This window comes from Gymnogyps californianus, chromosome 6 (assembly GCF_018139145.2).
Source record: "Gymnogyps californianus isolate 813 chromosome 6, ASM1813914v2, whole genome shotgun sequence".
Classification (NCBI taxonomy): Eukaryota; Metazoa; Chordata; class Aves; order Accipitriformes; family Cathartidae; genus Gymnogyps; species Gymnogyps californianus.
The window spans coordinates 19470328-19487082 of record NC_059476.1 but is presented as its reverse complement, the minus strand read 5'-3'; the positions used below and the strand labels follow the sequence as shown (position 1 = coordinate 19487082).

At 43.9% G+C, this 16755-nt stretch overlaps 1 protein-coding gene across 1 annotated transcript in view; it reads left to right on the top strand.

Moving 5' to 3' along the window:
- The first annotated feature begins 10527 nt into the window (after positions 1 to 10527).
- Positions 10528 to 16755, top strand: part of HECTD2 (HECT domain E3 ubiquitin protein ligase 2) — a 38963-nt gene continuing 32735 nt past the window's right edge. The window contains exons 1-2 of the mRNA XM_050899038.1: positions 10528 to 10749; positions 16056 to 16185. Of these exons, the coding sequence (XP_050754995.1) occupies positions 10528 to 10749; positions 16056 to 16185 (352 nt within the window). The remainder of the gene's footprint in view (positions 10750 to 16055; positions 16186 to 16755) is intronic.

Sequence of the window (16755 nt, the reverse complement as noted above, 5' to 3'; positions counted from 1 at the left end):
GTGAGATCACTGAACACGTGATCTATGCTATTATAAGTTTTCTGAATTGTGATGCCTTAGACTTTAATACACAGACTCAATAAATATCATGGTGGATGTAGAGTCGTCCTCTGCAGTAATCACTGCAGAGGAGCAGATCGCAGTAATCCCTGGGAGGAGGTTCTACCTCATCTAAATGGGAATGTTAGGGAACCTCCACAGTGCTGAGGATTTGGTCTTCCCTTTCACTGTGCTGTCAAGCAATATGTCATCATTTTGGGTAACGTTCACTTCAGGTGTCTTCTCAAATCTTTTTCTTTATGGTGACTCCATGAGGATAGTTCTGTTTCATCAAAAATGACTGTTACTTACGCCTGTTTCCAGGGCACACCGTCCTTGGATTATTAGTCCAGCATGATCACTTGTCTTCTTATTCCTCACTCTTCAGGACTGTAATGTTGGAGAATGGAGGAGGGAGGGAGGTGATACAGTAAGCTTTTGTAGAGTTGAAAGAGCCAGAAAACTAAAGCACCTGCAACCACTGCATAAATAAGCCATTTGACACCTTTAAAAGCTTTAACATACTCTATTTTTGGAATAAAACTAGCATCTGTGCTGACAGCTTACATGGCAAGTTTCAGCTTGATGAAAATTTGAAAAGTCCTGAATAAAAACTGCTAAAACTCACGAGTGTATAAACTCTACCTGATCCTAACTGACATTCAAAATAGACAGTAGTTAAGCTGCAGTATTTATATAGTACACTACTTCATACCCTGGAAAGACAGAAAGTAATCTCCTTCTTTAGAAGTGCTTTACCAAGTATACGATTGGGTCACCTGAAAGGTTATTATAAATAGAACTACTTGGCTGAATACAAATGACGTTCTAACTTGGCACCACTGTCTTGGGAAGGAGCCTGTACTCCTGCGATGCTCTCCAGCAAATCAGACAGCTCTATACTCAGTAACAGTAAATTCTGCAATAGCAGCTGAAAAAGTGGGAGACTGTGCTGTAAGCACAGCTAGCTCCCTTGTTCCCCCGCTGCCAGCTCAGCCCCTTGGAGGCCGCAGGGCCATCCTTGCCCGGCTTCCCCTCCGCACCCTGCCAGAGCAGGCACCCCTGCTCGCCCCCATCAAGGCTTTGAGGCATGAGGAGGATCTACACGCATCTCCTTATTGCCTCTTCTGCTGGACAGAGGGTTCACAGGAAGCTCTGCAGGAGCTTTCCTCTGCCCCTTTTCTTCTTCCAGAGAGGTCAGGTGGAGCGGTGCGGGGCAGAAGACCGGGATGAGCCTATTTTGTCACTCAGATTGAAAAGGAAAGTGATGTCCTGCTCACGCTACCAGCACTGGCCAACAAAGCCAGGAGCTGAAGCCAGTCTCAAGAAAAAAGTGTCCAGATATATTTTTGTCCTGGTTTCGGCTAGGACAGAGTTAATTTTCTTCCTAGTAGCTGGTATAGTGCTGTGTTTTGGATTTAGTAGGAAAAGAATGTTGATAACACACTGATGTTTTTAGTTGTTGCTAAGTAGTGTTTATACTAAGTCAAGGATTTTTCAGCTTCTCGTGCCCAGCCAGCAAGAAGGCTGGAGGGGCACAAGAAGCTGGGAGGGGACACCATCAGGACAGCTGACCCAAACTGGCCAAAGAGCTATTCCATACCATATGACATCATGCCCAGTATATAAACTGGGGGGAGTTAACTGGGAGGGGGGATCGCGGCTCGGGAACTAACTGGGCATCGGTCAATGAGTGGTGAGCAATTGCATTGTGCACCACTTGCTTTGTATAGTTTAATTCTTTTAGTATTGCTAGTGTCATATTATTATTATTATCATTATCATTGTTTTTCATTCCTTTCTGTCCTATTAAACTGTCTTTATCTCAACTCACGAGTTTTTTTTTCCTGATTCTCTCCCCCATCCCAGGGGTGGGGGGGCAGTGAGCAAGCGGCTGCGTGGTGCTTAGCTGTCGGCTGGGGTTAAACCACGACAATTTTCAGTACACGGAGTTTTCAGTTTAAAGAATTGTAATAATTTATACAGGGACCTGGTACAGCTGTTTGTTCTAATATCTCCTATTTATATATGAAAAGTGTTTTGTAACTACAGGATTCTCTACTGGCTTACTACGTGTCTCAGTGACTCCAGTGAGTGTGACCCTGTCAGAGATTACATAAAGATCTTTGTGAAAAATGTTGGAATATTTATTTTTTAAGGAGAATAAGTGCAGGAATCGTACAAAAGGAAAACATTTCTTAAAAGAGAATTATTCAGGAAGAAGTCAGATATCTCAATCTAAGTATCTAGACCAATGCTTTGCTTTTATAAAGTTTCTACCACTAGAGTCAAACGCTGTGGTGGGGTTTTTTTATACAGGGATTCTGTGTGGGGCAAGAGCAGAAAATGTGATTATTAACCACTTGGTGAACATTTCTTCTGAAGACGACAGAAGCAAAACAGCATCATTTGTTCATTTATTAAGTAAATTCAGTCACCATTACATTAGTTGTGTTTACATCACTCCTTTTGTTCCACACACACCAAGGGGAGGGTTTTGTGCTTTATGTTGGACAAGGAGGTTTTACTAGAATAGACACTATTTAGGAAGGAATAAGTTTTGAGTGAGTACGGGTACTTATGTAAAAGAAGCTAGCCAGTATCCATAAAACACATCTAGATCTTATTTGCTTACATTTGTGCATTTTTTTTCAAAAGGCCCTTGGGGAATACGCTAGCGCAACCTGCACGGGAGGGCCCTGTCTGCAGCCACGTGCCAGCCGTTCAGGGTGTTCGAATGGCATCCACGCTGCACAGCACAGGGATGCCCTTGGCACCCATCCCATCCCATAAGCGCTTCTGGTGCTCCTGGAAAATTGAGTTGTGTCCCTTGCTGCCTCTTGCTGGCATGCAGGGAGCTTCTGGTGTCAGAGTCCACGCTGACTGAGGATATGCCCTGGAGCTGCTGTCTTTCCCCAAAGCTGCTGTGAAACCTCAGGTGTGCTCCTTAGAGGTATGGTGAACATTTCAGTATGTATGTGTGATGGGCCTATGCTGACACTACAGCACAGTTTGGGATCTTGTTGGGAGTTTTTCTCTCCCTTCTCTGGTTTCGGTCTGTGGCTGCCACAGCACAGCACGGTGTTCCTTATCTCTACTCCCTCTCACAGCTACTCCAGGCAAGCTGTTGAAAGGCAGCCAGTGGGTCTATAGCAGAGTCCAAGGGGAAATTTGCAACTGATAGCAGTGTGGGAAAGTTAAGAAAATCTTGTGGAAGTGGAAGAGTTGGGTTTGGAACTGATGGTGTTTATAGGAGGCAGGGGAGAAAGCCCTGGGACACATTTTGAAACGACTGACTTTCTCAAACAATTTACCCTGAGCAGGGAAGAAGGGAAAGTAAAGCAGCCCTGGAAGAGGGAAGGCTGAGCCTAGGAAAGCCAGGTACCTCCCTGTTTGACACAGCACCCAACAGCTACCGCTCGGCCAGGTGCCGAGCTGGGGACACATCGGTGCCTGTGCTACAGATCCACAGGTGGATCCATGCCTGGCTCCAGCTGCACGTGAGGAACAGGATTTGGGGAGAATTGTCCTCAGGGCTTGCTCTGCTGCAGGAACAGCCCCACTAGCACTGTGCGAGAGGCTCCCCCTCCACTTTGGGTTCCCATAGGGTTGTAGCAACAGATTAAAAGCAGAGCTGGTTTATCTTACAGACCAGCCTGAAAAGCGTGGCAGGGAAAAGGAGCAGATTCATCGGCAAGAACAGCACCATTCAGTGGGTGGGGGCAGCAACTGCCCCAGCCCTCTGATTTTAGTTACCGTTGCATGTCTGCCAGAGGCCTTCCCTCCTTGGGAGATTCAAGGCCTCTGTAAGTTGTTCAGACATCTCTCATCTCTCCTACTTATAAAAGTTAGCCATAAATAGGAAACACAATGAGAGTTAGCTAACCAAGATATTGGAAAGAGCAGGCATTGTACCCGTCCCATTTAGACATTACAAAGGGAATACCACATACTGCATTAAAGATGTGAAATTCTCAACAGTCTTCAAGCATCCAGCTCTTAATCCTGCCCAAACTAACATATGAAATTAATTTTGTCTATGCCATTTGCCCTATCAGTTTCCAAGATACTCATGCAAATTATTGTATACATGATCTGATCCCACATTTATTATCTTTAAAGCTCAAAATCTAGGAATTTCTACGATGTCAAACACATCTGTGAGCTAATAAGTAATTTCCAAACTCTAAGGAGTAAACCAGGAGCACAGCCGTGTGTGATGCTGTTTCAGCCGAGGCCGGCTCCCTTCCCGGCGCGACTCCGCGGCTGGAAACGCCGCCGTGCCGGCGCTGGAGGGAGCTGCAGCCCCGGTTACCGCCGCCTTCACCGGCACCGCTCCTTTCGGCTAAGACCTCTTATGCAAAGAGGATGAGCATATTGAAATTATTTAAATTTTATGTCTCGCTGTCACTTCAGTTCAAGAATGTTCTCTTTTTAAAGAAATCAGACTAGTTTGTTAACCCGTAAGTAAGCAAAGATTTGCAAAGCCACGCTAAACAGAAATCTTAATTCTAACAGTATTTTACAATTTTATAGGTCATATGATGACAAAGGTACAGAAGCAACTTTCTGAATTAAACATTATATACTGCCTCCTCAGTTGAACCTTCTTTAGCATGGCATACTTGTCTCTTATTTCCAGTTTGAATAGAAATTCGATAAAATTCTGTGTCTAACATCTGCCTCTATCTCATTTAAAAATAATTTCCAGATCAGACATGACAAAGATAGAGGGTTATCTCCTAGCCTTAACTTTTGTCCCTTGCTATACCTTGGGGAAGATCATGCTACTGTTATATCTTGTAAGAGTTTAACTGAAGTTAACTGAAGTTTAAGGATTGAATAACCAACACCAACTTTCTGGAGAGAAGAAACGGAAACCTTAGTAAAAGTTGCGTGGTCACTAAGTTCATTCTCTTCACTTGGTGAACTTTTCTCTCGCCATGTCTCTCTTCTAGTGTTTGCATACACTGTGTTATTACAGATAACCTCACTCTGGACATCACTAAAATAGCCATAGTGTTTCTAAAATAGAGGCTATTGATTTCTTTCAACCCAAAGGTCCTGTTCCATGGCAAGGGGTAATATAATATTCAGCTTATTCAGGCAGACAAAAAAGAGTTAATCACTAACCTAAAAAATCAGCTGTTGCCTAGGCACCAGTGTCCATGAGCCTTTTACAGTTAGCTGGTACAGATGTTGTATTGCACCAGTCAGCAGTGATGACAAGGAACCCAAAATGCAAATGTAATGATGCAGATAAGACAGAACTGCTGATTACCTCTTCCTTCTCTGTACTAGGCATGCCCAAGCAGGATGCATCCCATCTGATGATGTACCTTCAATCAAAAGTTTACCATTTGCCAAAGAGAAAGATATAATTGAGTATCTGCCAAGACAAAACAACAGCTGGGTAACTTCCATGTGAGTGCCTCAGACAAATTAGCTGAGGAGTTCTTGGCACCACTTTTCTAAATGTTTATAAACTCTTTAAAAAATGGGGCTTTCCAAGTACCAGAGGACAGCCAAAGGGCAAGTGAGAGCTATAGATTAGTTAATCTAACGTTAATCATAGGGGAAATAATGTGGACTTAGCTCAGGAGCGTTTGAGTGCACCTTGCACATGTGCTCCTGGAAAAGAGGGAGCTTTTTTCTCTCGCAGATGAAGGTATATGATCCAGGGACTGAAAGACAGAGTAAGACAAGTTCAAGTTTGACATAATCTCCTATTCCCAGCAAGAATAATAAGATAATTGGACTAGCTTGTCAGCACCAGCAGACGGATTCACAATCATTTAGATTCTTTAGGACAAAATTCCCCAAATTTATACCTTAGGCCAACTTCAAGGGAAACAGATGGCTGCCAATAGGGGAGGTCGGATGAGACTGGGGTCATCCCTTACAAGCTCTGAGGCTGTGCAGTCTCAGAGCAGTCATGACTTGTGGGCAGACATGAACTTCCATCTTCCCTAATGGGTGCTGTGGGCAGGTGGCACAGGAGGGTAGAGCAGCTTGGGAGTTAGCTGGCCGGGGAGTCCAGAAGTCATGCAGTCTCTGATTTTGATGATTCACATGGCAAGTGTGGTGAGCTCTCCAACTGAGTCAGCAGAGTAGCAGGTGGATTTCGGTGGCATCTTGCCTGAGTTCTGCTAAAAGGTCACTGAAAAAGATGCTTCTTTGTAAAACATTTCCATTTCAATGAATCAGGTCTTTCTCTTGCAACCGAAATGTTTGGCTGAAAACCTGTTGTGTTGGAAAACTCCCAACCATTTATCTCTCTCCTCCTCCCATAGAGAGGAAATGGATTGTCTCCAGCCTTTGCTTCCCCTTCCGATGTTTAAGCCATCCTGTGCTTCCCCTTGTGCCCACTCAGGGTCTATCTCACAAAGCACACATCTGTTAAATGGTCCAAATATTTTGTACTGGGAAGTGTACGAGATCTTCAAACAGTATGAAGAGAAAGAAACAGTACTACTCAATAAAAGAGAGAGATGCAGTACAGGTGTGTGATGAGAGCATATCACCAACTGAACAAGAAATTCAGCCTACTTTTTCTAAAGGACACAGGTCACTTCAATTCCTGAAATGCCAGTTTGCACCAGGGACCTTTGATACTCTTTGACTGCAAACACTAGTAAAGCATTTGAGGGATGGGGAAAAACCCATAATAGGCCAAAACCACTCCTAATGTTACTGAATTAAACCAGGGCTGATTTTGGCTATGGCTGCATTTTGACTTCTGACTGCAGAGGAACATGTGAGGTACACTCAATTATTTGTCATGAAAATACTAGCCAGGGATTTAGCCCTTTTTATTTTTTTCATTTGTGCCTCACTCCCAAATGCCAGTCTGCGAGTGTATCTATTACTTGTAAGCATTTACTAATCATTTGTGAACAAATGTTAGCATTTCATTTGTTTCCATCTGTCATTCCTAGTGGCAGTCTGTGCCTGGCCACGTCATTGCACAGAGATGTGCCATTGACTTTTTCCCCTTCCTCACAACTCAAACTCTTTGGACAGAAGAAATATATTTGTGAACAATTTTAAAATAAGTTGTCAAGAAGGTTGTCTTCTGGTTAAAAGGATCAACACCCTGCTAAGGCAGGATTGTTCTCCCATAAGTACAAGAAAATATGTTCAGGGTCACGTACTGTCTGTGTCCCCACTGTAGTCATTCAGGGGTGTTACTGCGGTGTATGTATGCTTATCTGAGCCAGCAGCGTGGCATGCCAGCGTGGGGTCCAGCGCAGGCTGCAAAGTCATCCAGGAATCAGGGTGCTTATGTAGGCCCAGGCAGCAGGTACTCAGCATGAGCAACAGTTTTCGATTGAACTTTACCTTTCCCCAACTCTCCAAAAAATACTGTGAAGTAGCTGGCACCATGTGATTTAAGATTTTTAAGCTGCTCTGAAGAGATTAAAAAAATCAAGGACAGGGTCCTTGGAAGGATAAAGGAGGGAACATAGTGACAGTTGAGAGTGGAAAAGCAACCACTGAGGTAAGCAAAAGCATTATCAGCCTCAAAGAAAGAACTGGAAATATTATGAAAGGTGATGCAAACAAAAAGCCTGCAAACACTTTCAAAATAAAGGCACTGAGTGTGCATGGCCCTTTGTCAAGGCTCCCAGGCCATCTGGCCAACAAATTCGTGAAGTCTTGTAAAATGGCAGTTGCATACCTCTGTTTAGTTTTGCAAAATTTTGTACGTTGTATATCCCACAAATCTTGTCCGTTAGAAGACAGTCTTTATCTTGTTTTCTGACTGCTCCATTGCCCGCTACCCTGGTTTATCACTTTGGCAACAAATGATTGGAGGGTTTACATGCATTGCCTCATTGCAGGCAGCACTGCTGCACCCAGCTAGCATCCATCCATGCTAGCAAATTGAAAGCCAGTTTAGACATGCCTTTCCCAGCTGTGGTTACATCTTTCACTGCCGTGTGGATCTATGAATTACATTGAAATACTTTTAGTTACAAACCCTAGGCACCAGATGTATGCTACCTTTGTTAGAAGCAGGAAAATGCATTTGCTTCTCCTTCGGTACGTAGTCCTTTTACTTTCTTATAAAAACGGGAAGAAATTTTTTTTAACAGTAATTTGTGCCTATTTTTGTAATTGTCATGGGTCAAAACATTCACCTGAATTAGTTTAGTTCAACAGAACACTTTAGCTTCAAAGAGCACAGCATGGTATGGACAGTAAAAATTGATGTCTTTGATGTTGCATTAGCTTTTTGTGAAATAATCCTGGTAGAAGGCTATTTCAGCGTTTTTGAAGCTATCGAAAATCAGGCCTTAATAGCTCAATGGAATTGAAGAAAAAGCATTATGAATTCGTTTGTATACTTGCCTTCCTACATTTCTATTTCCCTTTGCTTCATCTCTCTCTGCAGGCACAAAGGAGCAGATCCTTCCATGTTTCAAGTTGGCACAGCTCCACAAAACAGCTGTGCCAATTACTTCCAGTTGAGGACTGCCACTGGGTGTATAGCTGCTGGTACTGATGCTGTTGCAATTACTATCATTATGTTATTTCTTGGCACGTAAAGGAAAAAGATGAGTGAGTGTTTGGGGGGCTTTGTTTAAGTGCAGCAGGCCACTTATTCATGCAAACCACTGAGAGCAACTGGGAAGTAAGCACAGTGAGGAATGAACTTTTTGGAAAACCAGCTCTCATATTTAACTTGGTAAGAAGACAAAGCGATTTCTTCATGAAACCTAATAAACTCCAGGCCTGCCAGTTCCTTCAAAAAGGGAAAGCATTTTTCAATGTGTTAGATTAACACTGCAGTACCTATTATGCCCTTGCTTTTATGCAGCTTATAGAGATCTTTACCACAGCTCCAACCTGCAGGAGCTACTTGTGTAATGCCAATGCTGAGAAAAACTATCACGTGGCTTACCTCCATCTGAAAAACAATTTTGAAGATTTGTTTCAAGTGGTCTATAACGCTATTCACACTCCTTTGATCCTGAAGCTGGAAGGGGAACTCTTCTCCAGACACAAAATTAGAGTGGTCTGAAAGCAACTTGTTTCATCTGGCAGCTAATGGTTTGAAGGGCTTAAATTTTATGTAGCTTAGCGTACACAAACATGTCACCCCTCGCACGAGGAAGGACTCCCATGCCTTGGCACAGCAAGCCAAGTGGTAGTCAGTACCCCACAGACAAATACTGTATTACATCTAGCCTAGATGTTGTATTGCAACTAGTTGAACATAGCACGTCTTCTGAAGATGATTTTTTTTTATATATTATTACAGCAAAGCTTCAGCAAGCCCAGGCTACCGCACAGAGGCTCTGACGGCAGGTGTTACCTCAGGCTTCCTGAGACCAGTCCAAAGAAAGGGCCAAGACCTGCCATCGCACAGGCCCTGGCACCCCTCTGGCTTTGCCAGTGAAAGAGACATGACTAAGCTTTTACACTTCATTTCTGTATTTTCCTCGTTAGAGTGTGACTTGAAGCCGTGATGAAGGTACCGTGAGGTGACAGGCTGGTGTGAGAGGTGCCACTAACAGCGCAGTCCCAGCCAGCAGCGCAACACGCAGCACCGGCCCAGTGTGAAGGAGGAGCGGCAGTGCCGTGCCGGTACCCACCCCGAGGTCCCTTCACCGCAGTTTTACACTTATTATTCGTGTATTTACTCGCTGCCATGCCCCGGCCCGGCCTGCCCCCGCGGCCCGGCAGGAGGCCGCTCCCCGCTCGCGGGGGACGCGAGGGGCACGACTTCGCTGGGAGGCGGGAGATCCCGGCCGGCGGAAGCATCGCTTCACGGGGGTGCGGCAAGTGGGTGCTGCAGGGCGTCCCCGCCACACCGGGGCCCGCCGGTGCCCGCCACCCGCGCCCCGGCGAGCGAAGACGCCGCGGGGGGGCGGCCGCCGCGCACCGCTCGCCCTTCGCCAGCGCGGCTGCGCAGAGTGCGGGGGCCAGCCCGATTCCCGTACGCCCGGCGCCGCCTGGCCGGCACCTCGGCTTTTCCTGCGCTACGGAGTTTCCGTAGCCGTGTCCTCCGCTGCCCCCGCGCGGCGCCCCCGGTCGCCAAGCGCGTTTCTATGAGCCGCCTATAAACAACATGGCGGCGGCAGCGCCGGCCCCTCTTCCTGCCCGCGGTCTGTAGGTGGCGCGGTGGCTGAGGGGGCGCAAGGGCAGCGGGGTCCGGCGGCGCCGGCCGCCTCCGCTCCGCTGCTTCCCGCGCTCCCCCTCCTCGCCGGGGCCGCGGCGGGGGCGGCAGGCCTGCGCTCCGCCCCGCCGTGCGGGGGTGTCTGAGCGCCCGGGAGCAGCCCGGCTGCTGCATTGCCGCGGCGGCCCCGCGCGGAGCGGAGCGGAGGAGAGCGGCGGCGCTGGGGGTGCCCGCGGGGGCTCCTCGGAGGGGCTCGGGGGCGGCGGGAGGGAGGAGAAGAAGAGGGCGCGGGGCCTCGGGTGCCGGCGGGAGCTGAGGGGCTGCCGTGAGGAGAGAGGCGCGGGGCGGCCGGGAGCGGGGCCATGTCGCTGCAGAGCCCGCCGGCGGCCACGGCTGCCGCCGACCTGCCCCCCGGCCCCGGCCAGAGGCTCCCGCCGAGCGCGGAGCTGAACCAGGGCAGCGCGGCGCCCCCGTCAGCCGAGGAGGGCGGCGAGGATGAGGAAGAAGAGGAGGAGGAAGGGGAGAAAGAAAAGGAGCGAGAGAAACTGCCGCCCATCCCGTCGGCATCCAGCGCGGCTGCAGGGGTAGGTGTCCTGCGGCCGCCGGCGGGGCCGGGCGACTCGTCAGCGCCCGGGCTGCCGCCCGCCGGGCCCCGGCCCCGGGGAGCGGGACCGTCTTTGCGGTCCCCGCTGTCATTTGCTATGTTTGCCGCTCTGTTCGTGGGGGGGGGGGGAGCATCATGTTCGTTTTCTTTCATGTTCTTTTCCCTTGAGAGGCTTTCATTCAAGTTTCTTAAAAATAACAAGTGCATCAGTAAGCAGTGACATAATGAAGCTATAAATTCTCCGTCTACTTATAGTTCTTTAACATTTTACAACGGTCTGCTCTTTTGGGTTAGTCATGACTGAGCGTTTGCAGCATTGTGAATGTTCGTGAAGGGGTTTGGGGGTGGAGGGTTTCAGCTCTTAATACACTTAATAGCAAGAGAGCTAGCTGGAGTATACTTCTGTATTTTTAACTTTTTCTTAACAGGTCTCTTCCGGTTTTTACTTTGTGTTGAAGCAAAGATGACAAAACATTTTGATAATTGATGAATGAGTTAACATGGGTAGAAAACTGAGAGAAGGATATTTGCCAGAGTAATTTCATTTCAGAAACCTCGTTTGAGATTTTTAATTTTACTGGAGTTAGGATTTTCTTTCTGCTGACCATACAATATTACAAAACATAAAATTTTCCTGGCATGAGTTGAATATCTTATGTAGCTCAACGTTAAAGCTTGCTGTAACTTACTTCAGTCCAACAACAGAGCAAAAATTTTACCAGTCCTATAGTAATACAGTTATGAGACTTTAATTCAACAGTTCTGATAAGTATCTGACTTATTAGAAATTATCATTTTACATAATTTGAGTTTAAAAGATAGAGCGTCTAATGTTTATGACTGCCGTGAAATAATTGTAATGTTAAACAAAGTAATCGTAGGCAAACTGCAAACTCCTTTGAGCAATTCTGCCAGTTTTGTGTTTTGCCTACAACATTCCAATTTTCTGAAAGACTTTCAGCTTTGCAAATCTGTCTGAATGTGGAAGAATGTGTTTGTTCTTGTGATTCAAATACAGATTTGGTGGGAGAAGTCTGTAATGGACAAGTGCCCAGGAGTTATTTTTACCTCTGAAAATCTCCACTTCAGAATTTGAATGGCAAATGCCAGTCCCTTAGAATAAAGATACAAGTGCTGGTCTAAAATGTGTCAGGCTTAGCTCAGCTAATGAAAAACACATGCAACTGAGCAGCCGTGTAGAACTCCCACTGCCTTAAGGAATCAGGAGAACTTGTTTGTAGCTGGACATCCTTCCTGTACCTCTAAACTGTTGCCCACAGGTATAAGTTGTCTAAGTTGACGTGCTGCAGAGGAGCTCGGATCTGGCTAGGTGTGATTGCTTGTCAAATGCTTGTGGGATTTTGAATTTCCAAAGAGCTGCATAGGGGTTTTAATAGTATGTTACAGAGAGAGAGTTTTGCGGACACATGTAATGGACATTTCCATAGCTCTGGATTTCTCTGTTTGTAACAGAATGCAGTTTTTGATCCAAATATATCAAGTAGGGAATGCAGGTATGCTTTTGCAAGACCTTTGTAAGTTGCTGTGAAGAAGGTATTGGGCTGTTGGTCTGCTAAGCCCTAGTTATGACCAACCTACACATCTAATTCCAGGGCTTTGTGAAGTAGATTGTGAGATTCATCATATATAGCATGATTTTAATACAAGTTCTTGTATTAAAAGTTCTGATTGAACATAAAAAAATGAGTGTTACTTAATCAAATCCTCTCAAACACTTTTAGAGAGAGAAATACGTTCTCAGCTTCCCCCTCATTAAACTGGGGAAGAGTTTGTAATATGATATGATGACAAAAGGGGGAAATTATTGTCTTTTAAAAAAAAATCTTTGCTTAGTCATTTTTTTTCCCCATTAAAATTCCCTTCCTTTAAAAATACATGCCTGATAGAAATACAGTGATACTCCAGATGACCTTAATTTTCATATTCTCTTTGCCTATTATTTCTAAATTTATAGCCATCATATGATGACTATGGTGATACAGATACTATACCTTGTTTCTATATGAAGTGAGCCTCGAATATTCTTGTCTCAGAACATCTCCCCAGATTTTGTGTAATTGACATTTTCTTTAGTGCACTAAAGACCCACCATAGATTTGTGCAACTGATGTGGCACGAGTAGAGCTTTCTCGAAAGCAATGTGAAGGTGTGAAACATCCTTTAAACAGCTTCCATTTTCCACAATAGCTGTGGAAAAGGTCAGAATTTTAGTAAGTCAATAGATAACTGTGGTATCCTTTTTCTCCTAAGAGCATGTGCGTGAAAGATGTCTCATCTGGAGTTTAAGCTGGCTGCAAGTTGGAATAAAGGGATTATTTGACTATTACTATTGTCATTCATATTGTGGCTTTTCCTAGCCAAGGGCCATGTGGAATTGTGGATGAATGGTTACTTTTTTTTTCTGCTTTTATTTCTAAGGGAAGTTGTGGAGATTAAATTAGTCCATGAATAAATTAACATGATCCTGCAAAGAGTTCAGGCTTTTCTTATGGGCCAAATGGTGATTAGAAATAATGCATAAGGGCTGATGGTTTGGAGGTCAGTATTCAGATTCTGAAAAGAAACTTGTGGGAAGCTAAATAACTTGCCCCCTAGTAAGCAGGAACAAGTAGAGGCTTCTGTAAAGCAAAACCAGTCCTACGTTACACCTTTCAAAATATGAATGGAAGGGAAAATCCTACTTCTTGCATAGGCTGTTGCATTAACAGCTGCCTTTAGGTAATCTGAGTGTCCTCCATGTCGTCTTGCACAGGGAAGAAAACCTTTTACTCCTCACTGGTCTTTGCTTGCCATGTACATATGGGTCTTGAGTGAGTTATGTTGGGGCTAAAGAGTAGGATTTTCAAGAAACTCTTCTAGATGGTCTTTTGCCTCTTCCCAGAAAGTACTCTGTATGTGCTCTTTGCAAACAGTTTGACTTATTTTCACCATCTAATTTAACTTCAATAATGAAAAACATAGATTTATAAAGTATAATGCTAGTACATCTCCAGTCTTATGGAGGGCTTAATGCTTTGGAAAACTTCCATTAAGAAGCCAGCAGAGTTGTGAGTTATTAATATGCTCTTAAAAAAGGGATTAAAGATTACTTCGATCCACTTACTCCCTCTTAAGCATACTCATTCTTTATGTGGGTGTTCAGTTTTCTGATGGCAGTATGTGTGTAGAGTCTTGGGCTCTAGAGGCTCACTGACCTCCTACAAAATTTTGTAAGTATGACATGGTGCTGTACCCTTGTCCTAGATTACTCTCCCAGGAGATGTCAGAGATCCTCATTAAAGAGCGTGTAGTTTCCCAGTATTCCTCCAGGGCTTTCCAGTAAAGCCTTTGTCCATATGTTTGTTTAATATTGTTGGAACTGCACTTGGAGCAGGATGATGGAGTTAAATAGCATGTGCAATTTTTGTTCTTTCTGATCACTGCTGAGGAAGGTGGCATTAAGAAGAACGTTTTTAAATAACTGTTCATTTATACTATTTCAGTGGCATGGCTGGAGTAAAACCTAGAAAGCCGAGTCAGTCAAAAAGGTTGTCACAATAGTCTGTTTCATAAAAGCTCCTCTTCTCAATTATCTATGATATCTATTCCCTATTAATCGTAATTAGACTAGTCCAAGCTCCACCGGTTTTCTACCTAGAGCATACATTTTGTGACACAGCAGATTAACCTCAGATCTGGATTTGTTTAAAAGTCCTTTGTCAGTCAATCATGTCTTGACATGTTTTTTCAGGGTCTGTTTTTCTCCAGTCATGTGCCAGGTGATTTTTAAGAAGCATCTTAATGATATTTCAAGGATTATAGAATAAAAGAAAAAGTTAATGTGAAAATTATAATGGTAATTACATTTTATTTTTGAATGTTTGTTGCGTACAAGGAATTTGGAGCTAGAAATTGAAACTTGGTATTTTTAAAGCCAGAAGTCCTGCTGATTGTTCAAATTTATAATTTGCTGAGTTATAAGCCATGGAAAAATGGCTGTATGTGCCACAGTTATTTAAAATTCCTGGCAGTGTACCAGCTTGCGTACACTGCGGTATGGCAGGTTTATGGGCTGTGTTATTACCCTCCTGGTGGTATTTTAGGATGTTGTGGTGGAAGTGCTTTCCTCGGAACTCTGGTTGTATGTCTTAGTCCAAATTTACTGCTCTTAAGGGGAAAGGGAAATGTATGGGTTTAAAAAAATTGATAGGATATTACATTAATTATTCTAGAATTTTTATTCTCTTTTGGGGAATTACAGTTTTGACTTGCATGAAAACATTTTTTTCTAACTGAGAGCGCAGATACCAGATATCAAGCAAACGAATCTTTAGGTTAATGTGAGTCTGGAAATCATGATGTGTGGGGAGAGTGTATATATTTTCTTGAGTTGATCTACCTTTGCCTGATATCAGCTGATGGCTTGGAGCTGAGATGGAAATTAAAATCTCGCATCATGCGACTTCTGCCATCTTGGGCAAGCCCCTTAACCCACCTATGCTTTGCAAATTCTCCAGAGTAAGTAACTATATCTAATAGCACTCAGTGTCTAACAGACCAGTTGGCACAATCCTTTGGAAGTCTGTTGTGTGATTTCACTTCTGTTCACTGCTAAAACACATTAGTGCTCAACACTTCTTAGCAAGGGCTTGTGCAGACTCCTTGGTGGCAGCACATACAGGTACTCAAGCAGGGGGTTTTTTGTTAACAAATGTTTGTCGGCTAGCCTTTCTTCAGTGGTAGCTGATGCTGACGATTTTGAATCATTAGGGGGTTTTACCCAGGTAGCCAGTATTTAAATTTTATTAGCAGGTTAGCTCACACAGAATTTTTGGCCCCACGTTTCAAGTCTTGGGAAATTTGTCTAAACTATTTCAGTATATTAGGGTTATTTGGAAAAAGGAATATGTGACACTTTCATCTGTTTAAACTGAGCTAGATGTAGTGAGGAATATAAAAGTGGTTAGAAATTAGGATACAGAAAGTGAGAATATTGTTGAAAGCATTCTAATCGTATTGTGTTTTCCTCACAGTAATCCAAGGATATCTTCATATCCTGAAAATTAATACTTGAGTTTTTGAATGTAATGGAAAGGAATTTTATGGTATCCCTCCTGATTCAATTTGAAACAAACTTGCAGAATCATTATTTATGTCTTATTTAGGTATTACCACTGTGATTTCAAGATAAAAGGTATTTAAGTATTCTGTGTAATACCTCATGAGTAAGATTACTCTTGCAGTAATGTATTAGCCCATTATAGCGTGCTGTCATCTTAATTACAGGGGTTGGAGAGAGGAGCCAAAAATCAGTTTTCCACTTTCAGCAATTTCATCACAACTATCAACCAAAAGAAAGAAGGCATCGGAAACAGAAATTCACCTACGCAACTTGTTATACCCAACATCAAAAATGGTAAGAGAATAAAAGCCCTGTGTTACTTAGTTACCAATTTAAGAAGGTGCTCAGTGTTCTGCCAATATTTGTATTGTGGTAGTGCCAGAAAATCTAGAAATCTAGATTTCATTAAATTATGCTGTGCTATACATTGTACAGGCAGTGATATGTATGATAGTCCATCCTCTGTAGAGGTTATGTCATAGAGATAAGTTGGATAAGAAAAACAAATAGACCTGGAGGATGAAATAATCGTCTGAAGTTTTAAAGAAAGTTACAGATTCAGTAGTCCATCCGCAGATACTGTTTGTCTCACTGCAGTCAGATGGCAGTTTCTCTAGAAATTGTGTCAGAACTTTGTGGAGATTTTTCTTTCACCATCTGAAGGATGGCAGCGATGAGGCAAGCATAGGGCTTTTAAGGGAGGCTGTTGCTGAGAGTTGCTGTTTTTCGGTGAAGATGAAGGCCAGTGATGACACAAAATAAAATTCACAGGCAAAGATTGGTAAGTTCTGAAGAGCTTTAAAGGTGAGAAGGAAGGTTGTTGTGGTATGATGAGGTAACGATAATTGATGAAAAGATAGAAAG